Below are 20,359 nucleotides of genomic sequence, written 5' to 3' on the forward strand. Positions count from 1 at the left end.
ATATATATATATATATATATATATATATATATATATATATATATATATATATATATATATATATATATATATATATAATATCTCCCCCACCACCACAATAAAGTATGTGGACGTGTGTATGTATGTATATACATATATATATATATATATATATATATATATATATATATATATATATATATATATATATATATATGTATATATGTATATATATATATATATGTATATATGTATATATATATATATATGTATATATATATGTATATATATATATATATATATATGTATATATATATATATATATATATATACATATATATATATATATATTCATACACACACAGTTTTATGTTATAGTTTCATACTTTATTGTGGTGGCGGGGGAGACAGCATTTTATGTATTTGTGTTTACTTTTGTCAATTGTATGTCTGTAAAAAACACACATGTATTTAATGATTGGAATTTTTTAATTTAATTTTTTTAAATTCATTGAATAGATTTAAAATCTATGTAATGGTTAAATAGATTTTAAATTATATACAAATGATTATGCATTACATCAATAATGTAAGAGTAACATAAACAGTAGGTGTTTTGATACATTTTTTATTTTTGATCTGAAACCCTAATTCTATAATAGCAATTTATAAAAAAAAAGGAAAAAAAAGTCTACTCATTTAAAAAACTAATTCATTGTTATGCCACAAGTTATAGTGTATTAGAACGATCTAGCTCATAGCGTCAGAAATATAACCCCAACATTTTCATTTTGTAGGTTAAAGTGTTTTATATATTGTGCTCATGAGTCAATGGAGCTGATCATTTTTTAATACATTTTGTATTTTCAGTATCAAATAGTTCATGTAGGTCATAAAATGTTTGTTTAAATAAGGATTTGACTTAAAATAAAAATTAATTTCAGGAAAATTGATGCACTTTAAATCTTTTCAATACAGACTGAGAAACAATTTTAAAGTTGTTTTGTGTGGGAAGTTGATCTAAATGTATTTGTTGTTGTCTTTAATGTTGAGAAGTATAAAATGTTATGCTGAGGTGTACTTATAACAATTTTATAGACAAATTATACTATTTAGAGTCGCAGCAAAGCGTGGAGAGCGCAACATTTAAAACATTTTTTTTTACCCCATCGGGGGGTGTAAAATAAATGAGAAGCCCCGAATGAAATAGATTTAAAAATATATTACAACAATAATGTAACAGTAAATTGTGTTTATTTGTTTTCTTACTTCATCTGACATCCTATAATTCAATAATAGCAGTTAAAAAAAGTCTATCCATGGGAAAAAAAAAACTTTAAGTAATCATTTATTGTTAGACCACCAGTGTTGGGTTAGTTACTGAAAACCAGTAACTAGTTACAATTACTAGTTACTTTATTTCAAAAGTAACTCAGTTACTAACTCAGTTACTTACACCAAAAAGTAATGCATGACTGTGAAAAGTAACTATTTAGTTACTTCTTTTTTCCCCCTTTTTTTTAAGGCTCCCATTAATGCCCTTTTAGCCGTCATTTCAGTACTGTTATTGCACTGGAGAATAATACCATCTGTTGATCAACTTGACATGCATTTGCATCACTGAACTCAGAAAGCAATGTGGTCTACATACAACACACAAACAATGTGGTCTACATACAACACACAAACAATGTGGTCTACATACAACACACAAAGACAAAGATATGTTTCAAAGGGCCAATTTATTTCAGGCCAGAAAAAATTGACAAAACTATTTTAAATAGCTGCAAAATAATGGCACTTTAACTTTAACTCTAAGTAGATAGGATCTTTGATCCAAGACACAACTTACATTTAACTAAAATGTTATTTTCTTTGTGCTCGACAAAAGAAAAGTATTGAGAATGTCTCCATGTTAAAAAACTCGACTTCTGGCTTCACCATGATGTCTTGTTAGTTGTTATGAGAGTAGCGTATGTGTGTGTGTGTGGCCCTTTAAGATATGACAACATGTGAGGTGAGTGACGTCAGTGAGTGAGTGGGCGAGAGAGGTGAGGGAGCGGCGACAGTGAGTGCGTGCAGGTGTTCTAGCTTGGTGGATGGCTGCGTCCAATAAAGTCACAAAGTTGCAACAAACCGCCGGTCTCGTCATTCACCCTCAGCTGTAAAGACCCTCTTCCGGGTAAAGTGAAGGTTGTTAGCCCCGAAGTACGGCTCTGGAGGCGTGCTTTCCCCCACCCACAGAAAGCACGCCTCTTATTTTCCACCGGAGCGCTCCAATAAAACACACTCAGATCTTCTGTTTCTAGCCGATACTACATAAAAATAACGTAAAAAAACGCAGTAACGCATCATGCAGTAGCGGTAACTGAGTTACTGCATATAAAAAATAACGCGTTAGATTACTAGTTACCGCCGAAACTAACGGCGTTACAGTAACACGTTACTTAGTAACGCGTTAGTCCCAACACTGTAGACCACAAGCTACACTGTAATATAACTATCTTGACAAGCTCATAGCATTAGAAATACCGTATTTCCTTGAATAGCCGCAGGGGCGCTAATTAATTTAAAACCTCTTCTCACTCCTGCGGTTACCAAAACCATGCGGAATGAGCAAGCATGCTCTAATTATTTTAAAACCTCTTCTCACTCCGGCGCATACCTTATCATGAAAAGCACATTTAATAAAAAAAACGTTATTATGATCTTACCTTTACTTGTAAATGGGTCCATGTGCAGCTGCTTCTGATCAAAGGCAGTCTTTCTCATCTTTCTTCAATTTTAAAAGTCTCTGGAGATATTCCTTTAATTATTACCTCCTGCTTCGATTGAAAGTCCAGTTTAGAAAACGGTTTTATTTTAGATATATAATCCTCCATGGTAAAAGTGCAAGCAAACAATTGCTGCATGCTTGCTGCTTGTTGTCTTCTTCTGCAGTACCTGTCTCCTGCAGTACTGGTAGTCGCAAGAAGGATCACTAGCGCCCTCTACCACCAGGAGGCGGGAGTCATTTAATGACTCATATTTGACCCGGCGGAAGTGCCAAGCATGCGCTAATTATTTTGCGAAACGAATTTGACCCGGCTGTAATTCTAGGCAGGCGAATACTATATTCCCGGCGCCAATTCAAGGAAATACGGTAGAACTAAAAAAAAAAAATCTCTGGACACAATTCTCGTCCAAAATGACTAATTATCTATATCAGTAATGATTTAGATGTGTGTTGGCTTGTTCTTGTACAAAAAGTAACACCGTTTTTGTTGCATCACTTTTTTTTTTATTGCAAATAGTGCGATGGAAAATGTTCTGGCGGTTCCAATGGATGATGCACGTCTTGGTCTGGGAGCTAAAGTCTTTTACAACATGAAGTGACGTAAGGGAAGTGAAAGAAGTCATAATAATAATGATAATAAATAATAATGGATGAACAAAAGAGGAGGTGGTGACGAAACATGAATGAAAACAAAAAGGGATCAGCAAGATGGAGAAAAAGGGTTGTTAGTATTTTTAAATGTTTAATTTGAGTACAGAGAAACACAAATTAATACCCCCTCCACCCTGAAAAAAAACCTAATTATTTACAAAAAAAGGGATAAAATGCAGACAATGTGTGGTAAGAAAGAACAAACTTTTACAGGAAACAGAAAGTGTCCTGGAGCACATCACTTCCTGAGCTCTGTGCCGTCTGCAAATCTAGAACACGATCTTTAACAATTTAGTAAGGTTATGTTGTTAACGTTATGCGTTCAAACAAGAGTAACAAAAAAGGACAACATTTTAGTGGAAAAAACAATTTAAAGTCTAGTTTATTTTGTAAATCCTCCAATCGACATCCACCATTTTGAGAGTACCAAGGAAGTAAAAGTTCATCATTTCAACGTAAAAGTCTGGGGGAAAAAACCCTCAGTATTTCAGTATGTGACTATATTTAGCTTACATACAGTATGGAATGCTTCGAACCTCGGAACCTAACGAGTGGATTGTTCCCATCCCTGCACCTTCTGGGAATCCTGACATCTTGACCACGCCCCTCAAGGTGTGTTTAAGACCAACTTCCTGTGCCCCTTTGTGCTGCCAGGCCAGTCTGGCGAAACCTGGTCAGGACTCAAAGCTAAATTCAAGTTTTTACAACTTTTCTCACGTTTGAAGTTTTTGTTCTCCGTACCGATCCTCCAAAAAGAGACAAACCGATGAAATGTTGCGAGTGATGACCAAATTTAGCCCTGAGAAACAATTGAGAAACAATGATTTAAAAAAGAGGCAGTTTGTCGTCTTCTTGACGTACGAGCTAATCTATTAGGAAAATAGCGAACAGTTTAAAGGGGAGCTGCACTTTTTAAAAAAGATTTTCCCTCCATTCCCAAATTTTTATGTCAGACAAGAACAAACATGTCTTTCTATTGTATGTAAAATAAAAAGAAATAGTAAAAAACTGCTAGCAAGGGGCGGGTAATAATGCAGGTAATGGGGAGTCCTTTACTCCGTCTATAAAAACATCAAAAACCGCCAACAATGCTCCATCTACATACCTTGACCTGCATATTAACCAAGTTACAGTCAGTGTTATTGTAGGAGATAACGCAGAGGAACTACTTTTCCCGGCGTAGTAACAACGCCTTACTTCCCGCTCACAATACTGTACAAGAACGATCATATTTACTACTATGGATAGACAACCAAATGTTCTGTAAAATATTAGCCAACGTTCCATGTTTTGTTTGCACACGGCTAGCTCGACTGTATATGTAACTGTAATATCAAGCACTATGCGCTCCATGTATCGCAATCAATATCATGGTGACTTTTGTGATGGATTGTTTTCCCGGTTTATTTTGGTCAGGATTTATCACGGATTTATGCCGCCGATTCTGATATCCATTAGTGAGATTGACCGTTATCAATACCGATCACATGTATTAATTGTCCATTTTTCTACTTATCTATGGTGAGTGCTATTGATTGTATAAAATAAACATATCAGCACGATATTTAAACCAGATCCTTATTCTCTTTTATCACACACAGTAGTTTGAACAAAACAATATCAATGGTGCACAATAATTAAACAAAATCCAAGCTTTTTTCCCCTCAATCTCCTACCGTCTTAAGGGACTTCCCAGCAGACACAAGACATTGATACAACGTTGATTGTACGTACATGTCCTTTAAAACTGACTTTGAAACAACGTGGCAAAATAGTTGTATTCGTAAATTGAGACAACGTTGGTGTCCAACGTTGGATCCACGTTGTCGGTTGGGAAATGACTAAATTTCAATGGTCAAATCAACGTCACAACCTGACATTGAATAAACGTCGTCAAAACGCATGTTGTTTCAACGTTGTGTTTGTGTTGTAGAATATTGGTTGGGAAATGACCAACATTCAATGGTTGAAATCAAGTTCAGAACCCAGCATTGATTAAACGTCTTTAAAAAGCATGTTGTTTCAACGTTGTATTTGTGTTGTAGAATACTTGGTTGGTAAATGACCAAAATTCAATGGTTAAAATCAAGGTCAGAACCCAGCAGTCTTTAAAAAGCATGTTGTTTCAACGTTGTGTTTGTGTTGTAGAATATTGGTTGGGAAATGACCAAAATTCAATGGTCAAATCAACATCACAACCTGACATTGAATAAACGTCGTCAAAAAGCACATTGTTTCAACGTTGTGTTTGTGTTGTAGAATATTGGTTGGAAAATGACCAAAATTCAATGGTTGAAATTAAGCTCAGAAACCAGCATTGATTAAACGTCTTTAAAAAGCATGTTGTTTCGAAGTTGTATTTGTGTTGTCGAATATTGGTTGGAAAATGACCAAATTTCAATGATCATATCAACGTCAGAACACAACATTGACTAAACGTCGTCAAAAAGCATGTTGTTTCAATGTTATGTTTGAGTTGCTCAACGTCAGGACCGAATTCAACAAGTTCTCAACGTTGTTTTAATGTCTTGTGCCTGCTGGGTTATTCCCTGAATTTGTAAACATTACCAAAAGCAACAAAAAATGATTTTGCGAAAATAGAAATATCGATCATATCCTGATATTAACCCTGGTGTTTCGGCACGACCAATTTATGGATCAATTCCCCCTCTTTACATGCCCTGCACATTTTTCCTGCGATAATTCTGACACAACAGTTAACAACTGTTATATTATACTCTCGCTAACTCAAAATCAAGGTCAGAACCCAGCAGTCTTTAAAAAGCATGTTGTTTCAACTTTGTATTTGTGTTGTAGAATATTGGTTGGGGAAATGACCAAAATTCAATGGTCAAATCAACGTCACAACCTGACATTGAATAAACATCGTCAAAAAGCATGTTGTTTCAATGTTGTGTTTGTGTTGTAGAATATTGGTTGGAAAATGACCAAAATTCAATGGTCAAATCAACGTCACAACCTGACATTGAATAAACGTCTTCAAAAAGTATGTTGTTTCAACGTTGTATTTGTGTTGTCGAATATTGGTTGGAAAATGACCGAAATGAAATGGTTGAAATTAAGGTCAAAACCCAGCATTGATTAAACGTCTTTAAAAAGCATGTTGTTTCAACGTTGTATTGGTGTTGTAGAATATTGGCTGGAAAATGACCAAAATTAAATGATCAAATCAACGTCGGAACTCAACATTGACTAAACGTCGTCAAAAAGCATGTTGTTTCAACGTTATGTTTGAGTTGCTCAACGTCGGGACCGAATTCAACAAGTTCTCAACGTTGTTTTATTGTCTTGTGGCTGCTGAATTTGTAAACATTAACAAAAACAACAAAAAATGATTTTGCGAAAATAAAAATATCGACTCAATCACTCTAGTATCGATCGTGTTCTGATATTAACCCTGGTATCGGCACCATCATTTATGGATCATTTCCCCCTCTTTACATGTCCTGCACTTCTGGTTGCGATAATTCTGACAGTTAACTGTTATATTATTCTCTCGCTAACTTGAATTAATCTACTTTTTCCCCCCTGTTAATATCTGCTTACTTTCTGCTGTAACGTACTTCAACCTACACTTCTTCAGCTTTATTTTATTACTTTATTTCTTCTGTTGTTTCAAGCTAGCTTAACCGCTAGCTAGCTAGCTTGCTTAGCTAGCACGCCTCTCGGTGTGCAAGCTCCGTCCTCATACTTGATAATGACTCTTCTCGCCCTCTCCACTTCTATAACCGTCGGTATATTTAGGCTCAAAAAGATAAGGTTCTGGATACTCATTTGTCCTAAAGTAGCTGTCGCTCTCCGTGCTGTTGTTGTTAATGAAAGTAGCGTCTCTGTCAAATTTAAAAGTTCCGGTAATGCTTAAAATAGCCAAAATAGGGCAAAACAGGATACAAAAAAATAGCCTAAATACTGTAAATATTACATGTTATTATGGATGTGCTTGGTGTTACTGTAAACCTATACTTACAGTATGAATATAAAATGTTGGAGTTTAACCCTTTTAAGAGTGGTCAATCCCCATTCCATGTGTTGTTAGCTAGCAGTTTTTCACTACTTAGCACGCACAGAAAAGACAAAGACGAGTATGTTCTTGTCTCACATAAGGAATGTGAATGATGGGCGACATAAAAAAAGTGAAGTTCCCCTTAAAGGTGGGCCAATGTTAAAAGCTGGCAAAGCACAGCCAGAATGTTTTCTTTTTGCAAACACGGAGCATGTTCATGTCGTTTGTGCCCTTTGACGAAGAGGAATGATAAAATAAATAGACGTGGCACTGGAAGATAAGAAACTGCCTCTCGCCTTGTCAAACAACCATTCAGTGCCTTGTTGCCTGAGAATCAGTCCACAGTCAATGTTGAGATAAGTTGGCGTCCGAGAACAAAAATCCATCAATCACTGCGGCAAGAAGTCTGTAATACTGAGAAGAAGACTCGGAGGAGGCTGCGCTCCAAACAATTAAGGATCCACCTCTCACGGGGGGAAAGTCCAAAGTCTCAGACCCAGTACTGGTTCTTTTTCAAAGCTGGAGTCGTCGTTCGACAGTCCTGAAGTAACTCCGGGTCGGCCTCTTTGGGATCCATGTCGGACATGGGGATGCTATTGGCTGGGTCGGTTTTCCGAAAGGTTTCCGTGCCGGCCACCTCTCCGTTTTTCGGCTTGGTTGCTGCCGTTTGGACATTGTGCTTGCCTGTCTTGTTTTTGCGCACCAGATAGTAAGCCAAGAGGGCTGCCAGGAGCAGAAGAATGAGAATGACCAAGATGGGGATGAGAATGGACCACACATTGCCACGTCGGGAAACTACTGGGTTTTTATGGGAGCCGGTGTCAGAGGGAGCTGCCGTGGTGGCCTCTGCCTGGGGCTGGTCCTTGTTGGCTTTCCAAAGAGGACTTTCGGGAGTTGCACGGGGAGACCCACCAACATCATTATTGTCCTTCGATGGGGTCCCTTTGGGGACCCTCAGTAGAGTTGCGGGATAGACCCCAGAAGCATTGTATGGTCCGGTTTGAAAACTAAGCACACACTCGGCTGGGGGTACTCCATGAGCCTTAAGTAAGAAGCGGGCCTCCTCTTGAGTGACCTCATCTTGGGCCCCAGAAGAGCTTTTTGGGATTTCTACAGCAACACGCCCTTCATCCAGGTCCCGCTGGCTAAACGAGTCCACTGGCTGGCCTGCATCAGGACCTCCGGATCTGACAAATCGAGCTCCTTTTGGCTGCTGGATGACGGTGAACGTTGGGGAGGCCCTGGTCCTGTTCGCCAGGGGCGTTGCGTCCAGAAGCTTGCTGTCCAGTTGAACAAGAGAGTCTTGAGGTAAGAGGGGATCCTCAGCGATCTTGGCCAGAGGTTGGACTGTAATGTTGAGCACAGATGACACATTAGCCGCTCGACTGCGAGCGACAAAGGCCACGCTGTCACGAGGTGAAGTAGACTTTACAAAGCGGACGCTCACTCTTCCTTCTTTGATCTGTTTCTGGGTGAAGGCCGACGTAGGCTGCCGGTCTACCATGACTGCCGCGTACTTGGGGACACTTGTGATCTTGTAGAGGACGTCTTCCTCCACAGGACCGCCAGTGGTTGCTTTCAGCATCTCTTCAGTCACAATAGTCTCGTCATCTCCTTGCTTCACTTTGATCTCAGGGGCTTTGTCCAGAATGAGGGTGCGAGCGAGTACTCCTATGTGGAGCGTGTGCGGCTCCGTGTCGTGTTCTCCGTCCGACACGATGAATTCCACAAAGCCGTCTGCGAGGCTTCCGTCACTTTCAAAGCCCACCTGGTCGTTGTTGATCATCTCTTGGGTGAACTCAGAGATAGTGTCCCTGGTGTGGGCATCCACCAAGTGCCCATTTTTTGGCGCTTTGGTCACCTTGAAGTAGACTTCATCTGGTAGACTGTCTTCATCACGAGTGTTCAGATACTTCCGGGTCAAAATGGCCATAGATCCTTGCAGGACCTCCAGTAGCATGTCAATAGTGACGAGTTCAGGGGATTCTGAGCCGCGTCGTTTGATGGAGACATTGAATATTTCCTCTAAGACAACAGAGTCGGCAGGGGAGCTCAAACTACCACCCTGAGATTTCAGACGGGCCCTTAAGGTGAAACTGTCAAAGGAGGCCCCTGAGTCATCATGGAGATACTCCAGCTCGCCCATGGTCACGTCTTCCTGCATGAAGTAGGGTGCATCCCGAGGAAGGTCCTGACCTCCGAGAGTGATGCGTCCATGGTCAGGGAAGCGCTTCATCTCGAAGACCACGTCTGCTTCGGCTCTCTCGGACTCGGGAAGGCTAGCAAGGAGGTTGGAAGCATCCAGGATGGAATCATCAATTGTTGTTCTCTGGCCTTGCACAATGTCTAGACCTGCGTGGAAACAATAAGCACATGTCAGTTGCTTTACAGGATCCATCAATGATACAGTTGGTATTTAATCTGCTCCCTTCCATTCATTTTCTACAGAGGGAGGATTCAGCTTTCATTTTCTATTCATTCATTCGATGAGTTGGAGCCGAGCGGCTAGGGAGACTGCATCAGGGACTGGTTGCCAGTTAACAAGCGATGTGACGGTCAATGATTAGTGTGAGATTGAGTTTAAAAAAACGATAGCTGATCATGAATTCATAGGCATGCAGCAACAAGTGACGCATAATATACGTAGATGTGTTGTTGGCTTTCAGCTTTTGCCACCAGGGGTCGCCAGAGCGAGTTTGTGTCATGTTCTGCATGACATACATGATTTCATAGGTTCTTTTTCTGTGCTTTGTCAATAAATAGTTGACTGTGCTTAAGGACCCTCCTCCAGATATACAAGGAGGACCCGACGTTCTGGTCAGTACGGCTGTGTTTTTTTTACACCCTTTTGTGTTTTGTCTTTTTGCAAGAAACAGCTGAGATTGGCCCGCCCTCTTTCGGATCATAACATGGCCTCAAGTGTGCGTTCGCTCTCTGCTCTCTCTCTACTCGCTCACTTCCATGTGCGGCGGTTGGCGTAACGCTCGTGATGACACACATTGTGGCATTTTTTTCTCAGTTCTTGTTCGATCTGGTGAGAATATTATAAAATGATGTTGCTGATTAGACGGCATGTCTAATATTGTGTATTTCTGACAGTCCAAATACGTTAACAAACATATTGTTATAGCGCTTTTCTCTAGATCAGGGGTCTCCAAACTACGGCCACGCGGGCCGGATATGGCCCCCCCAGCGTCCAAAATCGGCCCGCGGGAAGTCCCAAGTTAAAAAAAAAAAAAAGTATTTTATTTTTTTTGTATTATTATTATTTCTTAAATTTGTGCTTACTAGTCCTTTTTCTACCGTCTCCTAGCCACTCAGGCAAGTCATATTGTCTAAAATGCATTTTACCATCGATAACGTGACATGCAGCAAGTGCGCTCTTTAAGTCCAATTAGTGTGCAAGGAATATATATGTATGAATACATATATATATATATATATATATATATATATACACAGTATATATATATATATATACAGTATATATATATACATATATACACATATATACATATATACACATATATATACATATATACACATATACATAGACATATACATATATACACACACATATATACACATTTACATATAATATATATATATATATATATATGTGTGTATATATATATATATATATATATATGTGTGTATATATATATATATATATATATATATATATATATATATATATATATATATATATATATATATATATATATTATATATATAGCGCGGCCCCCAGCCAAATTGTTTTACCCCAATGCGGCCCCGGAGTCAAAACGTTTGGGGACCCCTGCTCTAGATACTTAATTTCACTTTAAATAGTGAAACACATTACCTACTTAAGCTACTGTTGGAGCCAAATTTCCTTATTTGTTTATATTGTTTATATTGTTTTTATTTTGTTTTCTCTAATGATTGCTGGCCTCAGTTCATGCTGAATTTCCCTTTCGGCAGATTGCTCCGCCCACTTCCTGTTGAGAACCAGGAAGTGTTGACAGGGATGGGACTGTTGCTATAGGTGCGGTTGCCATGGTAGCCTCCTTTAATTGGGTTCAGCTGGGAACACTCGGGGGGCGATTGCATGGAGGACAAACAGTTTTCGACCGTGTTGTGCCGTGCGGTCTAGCTGCTGTGACAATGTGCCATTCAAGGTCAGCATCCATAATGTTCTATAACCTACATTTGATTGAATTTTGATAGCTTGGAATAAACGGATTGTCATATCCAAACACATTCTACAGTACTGACATTCTATCATTTGCACGCATCAAAACTGGTCAACGCAGTCGCCCTCAGTATCAGCCAAAGGTAAGGGCTGTACAGCTACATTCCAAACCAGTGTTGGTGTCACTAGGAGCAAGTGTCCTGCCCACGGACACAATGGCAGTGACTAGGATGGCGGAAGAGGGGACCAAACCTGGAACCCTCGGGTTGTTGGCACGGCCGCCGCTCTACCAACCACGTCGACCCTTCTTTTCAGAGTTGTTAAAAAAAGACACAACAGCGCTCGCAGAACAGTTTTCGCCTTGATAAATCACATTGCGCATGCTGAATAATTAGTTTTGCATTTTTCTCCTCCCAATATTGTGGGCTTTCTGATGATCAGCATTTACATTCTGCACATTCATGAAGACAGAAACGCTAAATGAGCATTACGCGCGGGCTCCATCTAGTGGTAGGAAAAAAAATTCATTCATTCTTAAAGTACAGTGTTTAATTATCCTATAATCAAACCCAGTGTTTCTATTCAAACTGTGTAATGTTACAGTGGCCCCAAAAATTACATATACTTGTTAAATAAAACCTCTGCCTTGTTTTTAACGAATACCTAGGCCAGTGGTTCTTAACCTTGTCGGAGGTACCGAACCCCACCAGTTTCATATGCGCGTTCACCGAACCCTTCTTTAGTGAAAATAAAGGTTTTTTTTTTCAAATTCAAGACAAAGTTATATGTTTTTGGTAACACTTTAATATGGGGAACATATTCTAAGTAACAAAGACTTAATTTAGAGTTTTTTGGACACTAGGGGAACATATATTCTTAATTTAGAGTTATTTGGTTAGGGTTAGAGGGTTTGGGGCCAGGGTTAGAGGGTTAGGGTTATAATAAGGCCATGCCATTAAGGCATTAATAAGTACTTAATAATAACTAGTTAAGAGCCAATATGTTACTAATTTGCATGTTAATAAGCAACTACTTAATGGTGAATATGTTCCCCATACTAAAGTGTTACCATGTTTTTTTACTGGTGCATAAAATGAACGTGCATGAACATCACCTTCTTCAAAGAACAAAACCAACACAGTGCATAAACTCACAACAAATTACACACCTGCAAACCAGTGTGACTTCTGCTGTTGCCGTATCCCGTAATACGCTGATAAGGAGAAGTTTTTATTTACACGATGAGTCGGGTGTGTCTTGACCTACGCCGAACCCCTGGTTAAGAACACTGACCTAGGCCTACTATGCAACTGCATTCTAATTTTGGTCATTATGGTGGTAATTGGAGAGCCACATTTTTTCTGGTACTTGGTGGAAAAATTTTAAGAACCACCGCCTTAGAAGTATTAAAATCCATAGTCATTAGGCTATATGAAATCAAATCTGTCTCCTTTGACCCTTATTAACATATTCAATGGGGGCTCGAACCCGGGAACTCTTCAGTATGTTCCACTCTTCCTCTTTTCAACCATCCTGCATGATTTTAAACTTTGGACACGCATTTACCTTTGTTCCTCCACAGCTGAGAGGAGATGTTGCTGTGCGTGGCGTAGTATGACACGGTGATGGGCAGCAAGTGGCGGACGTCCGGGGCGGGCTGCGACGACAGATTGAGCTCCACCGAGTCCCTCACGACCCAGAAGGGCTCCTCGGGCATCTGGTGCTCATAGAAGATCACTCCTGACTCCAGCTGAGGGATGAGGACAGAGACGGCCCCATGCAGTAAGACAATAACGAAGTTTTAGGCTCAGGAAAGTCATTATTTTTGTTATTTCTAGCGGCGCTCTGCTGACATTTTTCAGCTGATATCTTCTTCCCCCCGGAGGTTAAAAAAAACAACCCACAGGGAAGTTGGCGCTCTGCGTCATAGTTGAGACTGAGCGTCGGAATGCGGCGGCTTTTTTATTTTTCTGAGGTCGCCGCGTCCTGAACTCAACTCTCTCTGTGTCACACACACACACATTCAAGTGAAATAATACTCACACACATAAATACACAGAAAATAACTACAAAAAGTCGTGTCCACACAGCAGTTTGCCAACAGAGTTGTGCGGCTATTGCACCCAAAGTGTTGATGGCGCTAACGTACATGTTTTAAATCAGGAGTGTTAAACTCGTTTTAATGGGGGGCCACATCACAGTTATGGCTGCTTGTAACAGTGAATAATATATACATGTTAAATTGCTTCATTACACAATTATTTATTGTTATATATTTCTACGTACACTGTAACAAAAATATGTAGATTTTAGAGTAAAGTTTAGTTCCCGAAATTTTACCATAACATTTACAATGTTTTTTACAATGTACACTGTAAATGGGAAAACAGTATCACTGTTTTACTGTAAAATCTACGGCCGTTGATTTTACGGTGTATTACTGTAAACGGAAAAACAATATTACACATTTTTTAGTTTCGTGTATTTTTATGGTAAAATTCAGGTAACTGAGCTACAATTTTTTTTACCGAAAAATAATTTTTACATTGTACAATTTGATGGATAAGTTGCTTCAAAATCATGAGTCAAGCAGATATTTAAGTACTTATTTTGATGTTTGGAATGTGTCATAATATAAAATATGTTGCAATATTACAAACCCCGTTTCCATATGAGTTGGGAAATTGTGTTAGATGTAAATACAAACGGAATACAATGATTTGCAAATCCTTTTCAACCCATATTCAATTGAATGAACTACAAAGACAAGATATTTGATGTTCAAACTCATAAACTTTATTTTTTTTTTTGCAAATAATAAACTTAGAATTTCATGGCTGCAACACGTGCCAAAGTAGTTGGGAAAGGGCATGTTCACCACTGTGTTACATGGCCTTTCCTTTTAACAACACTCAGTAAACGTTTGGGAACTGAGGAGACACATTTTTTAAGCTTCTCAGGTGGAATTCTTTCCCATTCTTGCTTGATGTACAGCTTAAGTTGTTCAACAGTCCGGGGGTCTCCGTTGTGGTATTTTAGGCTTCATAATGCGGAACTCATTTTCAACGGGAGACATGTCTGGACTACAGGCAGGCCAGTCTAGTACCCGCACTCTTTTACTATGAAGCCACGTTGATGTAACACGTGGCTTGGCATTGTCTTGCTGAAATAAGCAGGGGCGTCCATGGTAACGTTGCTTGGATGGCAACATATGTTGCTCCAAAACCTGTATGTACCTTTCAGCATTAATGGCGCCTTCACAGATGTGTAAGTTACCCATGTCTTGGACACTAATACACCCCCATACCATCACAGATGCTGGCTTTTCAACTTTGCGCCTATAACAATCCGGATGGTTCTTTTCCTCTTTGGTCCGGAGGACACGACGTCCACAGTTTCCAAAAACAATTTGAAATGTGGACTCGTCAGACCACAGAACACTTTTCCACTTTGTATTAGTCCATCTTAGATGAGCTCAGGCCCAGCGAAGCCGACTGCGTTTCTGGGTGTTGTTGATAAACGGTTTTCGCCTTGCATAGGAGAGTTTTAACTTGCACTTACAGATGTAGCGACCAACTGTAGTTACTGACAGTGGGTTTCTGAAGTGTTCCTGAGCCCATGTGGTGATATCCTTTACACACTGATGCAGTACAGCCTGAGGGATCGAAGGTCACAGTCTTAGCTGCTTACGTGCAGTGATTTCTCCAGATTCTCTGAACCCTTTGATGATATTACGGACCGTAGATGGTGAAATCCCTAAATTCCTTGCAATAGCTGGTTGAGAAAGGTTTTTCTTAAACTGTTCAACAATTTGCTCACACATTTGTTGACAAAGTGGTGACCCTCGCCCCATCCTTGTTTGTGAATGAGTGAGCATTTCATGGAATCTACTTTTATAACCAATCATGGCACCCACCTGTTCCCAATTTGCCTGTTCACCTGTGGGATGTTCCAATTTAGTGTTTGATGAGCATTCCTCAACTTTATCAGTATTTATTGCCACTTTTCCCAACTTCTTTGTCACGTGTTGCTGGCATCAAATTCTAAAGTTGATGATTATTTGCCAAAATTTTTTTTTTTATCAGTTTGAACACCAAATATGTTGTCTTTGTAGCATATTCAACTAAATATGGGTTGGAAATGATTTGCAAATCATTGTATTCCGTTTATATTTACATCTAACACAATTTCCCAACTCATATGGAAACGGGGTTTGTAGATAAAGTTTAAAATACATGCAATTGCATACAGTACATGTATTTTTTTTCTGTCAAAATAGAAAGTTGACTACATTTAGAAACAAATAGAGGCCTGGTAATTTCAGGTCTTTGTGGACCCCGTAAAATGAAGTGGCGGGCCAGGTATGGCCCCAGGGCCTTGAGTTTGACACATGTGTTTTAAATGATAAAGTGGCGTATTAAAGTTTAAGTTAAAGTACCACTGATAGTCACACACACACTAGGTGTGGTGAAATTACCCTCTCTGCATTTGACCCATCCCCTTGTTCCACCCCCTGGGATGTGAGCAGTGAGCAGCAGCGGTGGCCACGCTCGGGAATCATTTTGGTGATTTAACCCTCCAAAACAAATCTGTCTGCATCTTTTAGCAGTCATTCGAGCTCAATCGGTATCCTCTGTGCCCAAACAGCCTCTCGCTGAGGTTCGGCCCACAAAAAATGTATCCCAATTATCCTGTACATACATACACACATGCGCACACAAACACACAATACAAAGTGGTCACCTGCGTTTGGGAGAAGCTGCTGATTTCCTCCATCTGGTTGTTGTCGTTGGCCATGATGAGTCGCCCCAAACGCGGAGGGTGGACCAGCGAGTAGCTGATCTCATTTCCATCCTCGTTAGTCACGGCCCCCAGATTGGCGCTGGTGATGGGCTGCCTTGTTCCTGTGGGCGCACGCAACACACGCGCACTCTCTCGTTAATCAGCGGAAAATTAACTTCCTCACTGGAGCAGTTGAACTTAAGCAGACTGTGGAGTCAATTTGGCATGTTTGACATGCTTTCATATTTACCGTTTGTGTGATTTTTTAAAGTTGGGAGGTTAGGGTTGGCAGTGTGGATTCCTGTTTCTTTCACAACAACCTTTTATTGTTACGGTTACTTCAAACATATTTCGTATTATATACAGTACATGACTACATACTATAATTGATAAAATCTGTTTTTGTTTTTTCCATTTTATCTCCTTGATTTTTTTCTTTGTTTTGTTATTTATCTTATAATTAACATAATAATTCAATTAAATCTAATTGATTTGTATTTAGTCATATTATTTTTAATTGTTTAAGAGCACACAACATTGAAGGAGGGAGTGAATGATAAATGCCACTACTTTGTTTTATTTATCTAATAATCAATATAATAATTAAATAAAATCTAAATTATTTGTATTTAATCTTTTTTTTTTTTGAAACACACATTGGAGGAGGGAGTGGGTGATAAATGTCAAAACAATTTTTAAATTTTTTTTAAAATCTTATATTAATATAATAAATTAATTCAATCTAATTTGTTTGTATTTAATCATAATTATAATTTTTTTTAGGAACACATACATTGGAAGAGTTAATGGGTGATGAATGCCATGCATTAATATGTTATTTATCTTATCTATAAAATTCAATTAAATATGATTTATTTGTATTTAATTATAATCATTTGTATTTAGTTTTTTTAGGCACACACACACACACACACGCACACACACACACACACACACACCACACACACACACACACACACACACACACACACACACACACACACACACACACACACACACAGACACAGACACAGACACAGACACACACACACACACACACACACACACACACACACACACACACACACACACACACACACACACACACACACATGTATTACATATAAATAAATGACAGGGAGGGAGAGGATGATAAATACCATAAGTTTGTTTAGTTATTTATCTTATAATTGATACAATTAAATTAAATACGGTTTATTTGCATTTAATCATAATTATTTTTTATTTGTTTTTTAGGAACACACTTATACACGGAGGGAGCGAGGGGTTGATAAATATTAATTTAAATAAAATGTATATAATTTAATTTAATATTTATTTGTATTTATTTATAATTATTTTTATTTCGTTTGTTTTAGGTACACAATATATACAAGGGAGGGAGGAAGGGGTTGATAAATGCCATACATATGTTTTGTTATTTATTTATCTTATAATTTGTATAATTCAATTAAATAGGATTTATTTGTATTTAATTATAATTATTTGTATTTGTTTAGGTACTCACATATACATTGGGGGTTCGAGGGCGCGACAAATGCCATACAATTGTTTTGTTACTTATCTTATAGTTTGTATAATTCAATTAAGTATGATTTATTTATATTTAATTATAATTTTTTATTTTTTTCAGGTACACACATATACATGGGAGGAGGATGTGGGGAAAGAACGGCCTAATTTTTATTTATTTAAAGATGAATCATTTGATGACTTTTTTAGGGTTTTCTGCTGCACGGCTGCTTGTCTCGACTCCTCACCTGGAAACACCATCAGCTCCTCTTGCGTTACCATGGAGATGGTGAGGGGCCTGGCCGTGACCACGAACCTGTAGAGAGGAGACGTGTGCTGGCCGTCCGTCACCGTGAAGCTGAAGCCGCCGGACTCCTCGCCTGCAGACAAACACATTTTTAACCACGTGACTCGCCCACGCACGCAAGCGTCTCGACCCTCATCCCCCCTCACCCTCGTGGATGAAGATGATCTCCCCCTTGTCGATTTGGGCCTGCGTGAAGTTGGCAATGGCCTCCTCCGGGAACTCCTTGAACGCCGCCATGCCGCCGGTGGTGGCCTCCAGGTTGTAGACCAACGCCTCCGTGGGGGTGTCGGCGTCCTCCGTGGTTAGCATGCTGGACGTGATGTCGGCCTCCTCGCCGGGGAGCACCTGGGAGCGAAGATGACACGATGGATGCACGCAGCGGCCACAACATTAGGTACCCCATAACACTCTCACATCAACCAATACAACAACTGATATTTATCTACCTTATAAGGTTTTACATTAATTTTATTCTTATGGTTGTAGTTTGTTCATAACTCAGGGCTGTTTCCGATAACTTCACCCTCTCATTTAGCTTTTAAACATGGATAACAAAATATTACCAACACCTTTCAGTACATGATAACATGGAAAAGCAACTGACTAAAACAAATGTTCTGATTCTTCCTGGTGACATAACTTGTTGCTAGGCAGAATCCATAGTGCACATTGATTGGTGCCCCAAAGAGGTGTTTTTGAGACAAAAGTTTGCATGCCAATCACTCTCGCTATACTGTTTCCATGGCAACTTGGTCTGCAGAGAAATAGAACAAGTCATATATTTATTAATTTTATGTATTGCTCTGTTCTAACACTAATCATTACCATAACTTTATATATTGAACATATTTTTATTATTGGATGCATTCAAATATAAAATAAGTTGTTTGAATGAAAGCACAAAAATTTTTAAAAAATTTTGGATTATTAAGTGAAAATTTTAACCGGTGTATTATCGCAGCCAATCAAGTTTTCACTCACATTCATGAAAGGAGCAACAACAACAAGCATGCTTTTTTATCTCAAGGGAGAAAAAAAAATCGTTCCTGCTAGACGGAGCAAAAAAAAAAAAAAATCAATGCTTCCCTGGCCGACGCTAATCTGAGAGACAGCAAGCAGCGAGCAACCTCAAAGCGTGGACTGCCAAGTCTTGAAAGTCAGGAAAAGGTGGTTGGGGTCAAACTCACACAAGGCAAAATATTGCAGTAAAATGATGTCTCTATAGTTTTTAATTTTGAGTCAATTCTTGGTATGCAGATGGGGAATGAAAATGACGAACGCAGTGAAATGCATCGATGATATTGTTTTTCAGATAATTGCATAATGTTTTAATGGAGATTTAGAAAATATTTGATATCTTTTTTCATACTTAAAAAAAAACCATTTAAGGCGTATACATTACTGCTATTGATATTATTTACATGTATCTTTTAAAGAAAATATTTGACATGCTCTACTGGTATAAATCAAGACAATATTTTTGTTTATTTCTATTTGTTTACATGTATACTAGTTTATTTGTATGGAGGGTCAAATGCAGAGGCAGGTAGGAGTAACGTGCTACATTCATACCCCTGAGTTTGACAAATACAATAAATTCATGAAGTGTTGCCATATAGGCTCGTGAAATAAATAATTCAATGCATAATTTAAATAGTGAACAAATGTAATCATGAAATAAATAACACATGAAATGATTCATTAAATCTTGAAATATTACAATGATTAATTCAAGATTAAAGTAATGAATCATATTGTGGAATAATTTAACAGTTAGAAATATACAGAAGATCATTTTACATTAAATAATGACAAATTTGTTAACACAATTATGTTTTCTATTTTTAAATTAATAACACAATTAAGTAATTATTTAAAAATATATTCAATTATTTCATTCTGTCCCATTTGATCCTCCATACCTTTAGAGGTAGGTTTTTGCCTTATGGCCAAGATCAAGTGTAGTGGTGTAGTGTAGTTTGTTAAATTTGTGGAATTTTTTATTTTTAAAAAGAAAAAAAAATCATAAGGAATTATTTACTTGAATATACAATAAATATGTAATACTATATCATAGCATGATATGACAATATAATAATGATATAATATACATAGGTACAATAATTTATTTTT

At 38.3% G+C, this 20,359-nt stretch overlaps 1 protein-coding gene and 1 long non-coding RNA gene across 2 annotated transcripts in view; one reads left to right on the plus strand and one right to left on the minus strand.

Moving 5' to 3' along the window:
- The window catches only part of LOC133646868 (uncharacterized), a 229,422-nt gene that overhangs the window by 31,548 nt on the left and 177,515 nt on the right, over positions 1 to 20,359 (plus strand). The window contains exons 2-3 of the long non-coding RNA XR_009825363.1: positions 13,187 to 13,386; positions 18,130 to 18,620. This is a non-coding gene — a long non-coding RNA (uncharacterized LOC133646868). The remainder of the gene's footprint in view (positions 1 to 13,186; positions 13,387 to 18,129; positions 18,621 to 20,359) is intronic.
- The window catches only part of cspg4 (chondroitin sulfate proteoglycan 4), a 148,254-nt gene continuing 133,196 nt past the window's right edge, over positions 5,302 to 20,359 (minus strand). The window contains exons 7-11 of the mRNA XM_062042727.1: positions 18,373 to 18,571; positions 18,168 to 18,299; positions 16,348 to 16,508; positions 13,171 to 13,354; positions 5,302 to 9,782 (exon numbers count right to left, since the gene is read on the minus strand). Coding sequence (XP_061898711.1) covers positions 7,921 to 9,782; positions 13,171 to 13,354; positions 16,348 to 16,508; positions 18,168 to 18,299; positions 18,373 to 18,571 — 2,538 coding nt within the window. The 3' untranslated portion in view covers positions 5,302 to 7,920. The remainder of the gene's footprint in view (positions 9,783 to 13,170; positions 13,355 to 16,347; positions 16,509 to 18,167; positions 18,300 to 18,372; positions 18,572 to 20,359) is intronic.

The sequence above is a fragment of the Entelurus aequoreus genome, linkage group LG03 (assembly GCF_033978785.1).
Source record: "Entelurus aequoreus isolate RoL-2023_Sb linkage group LG03, RoL_Eaeq_v1.1, whole genome shotgun sequence".
In the NCBI taxonomy this organism is placed as follows: Eukaryota; Metazoa; Chordata; class Actinopteri; order Syngnathiformes; family Syngnathidae; genus Entelurus; species Entelurus aequoreus.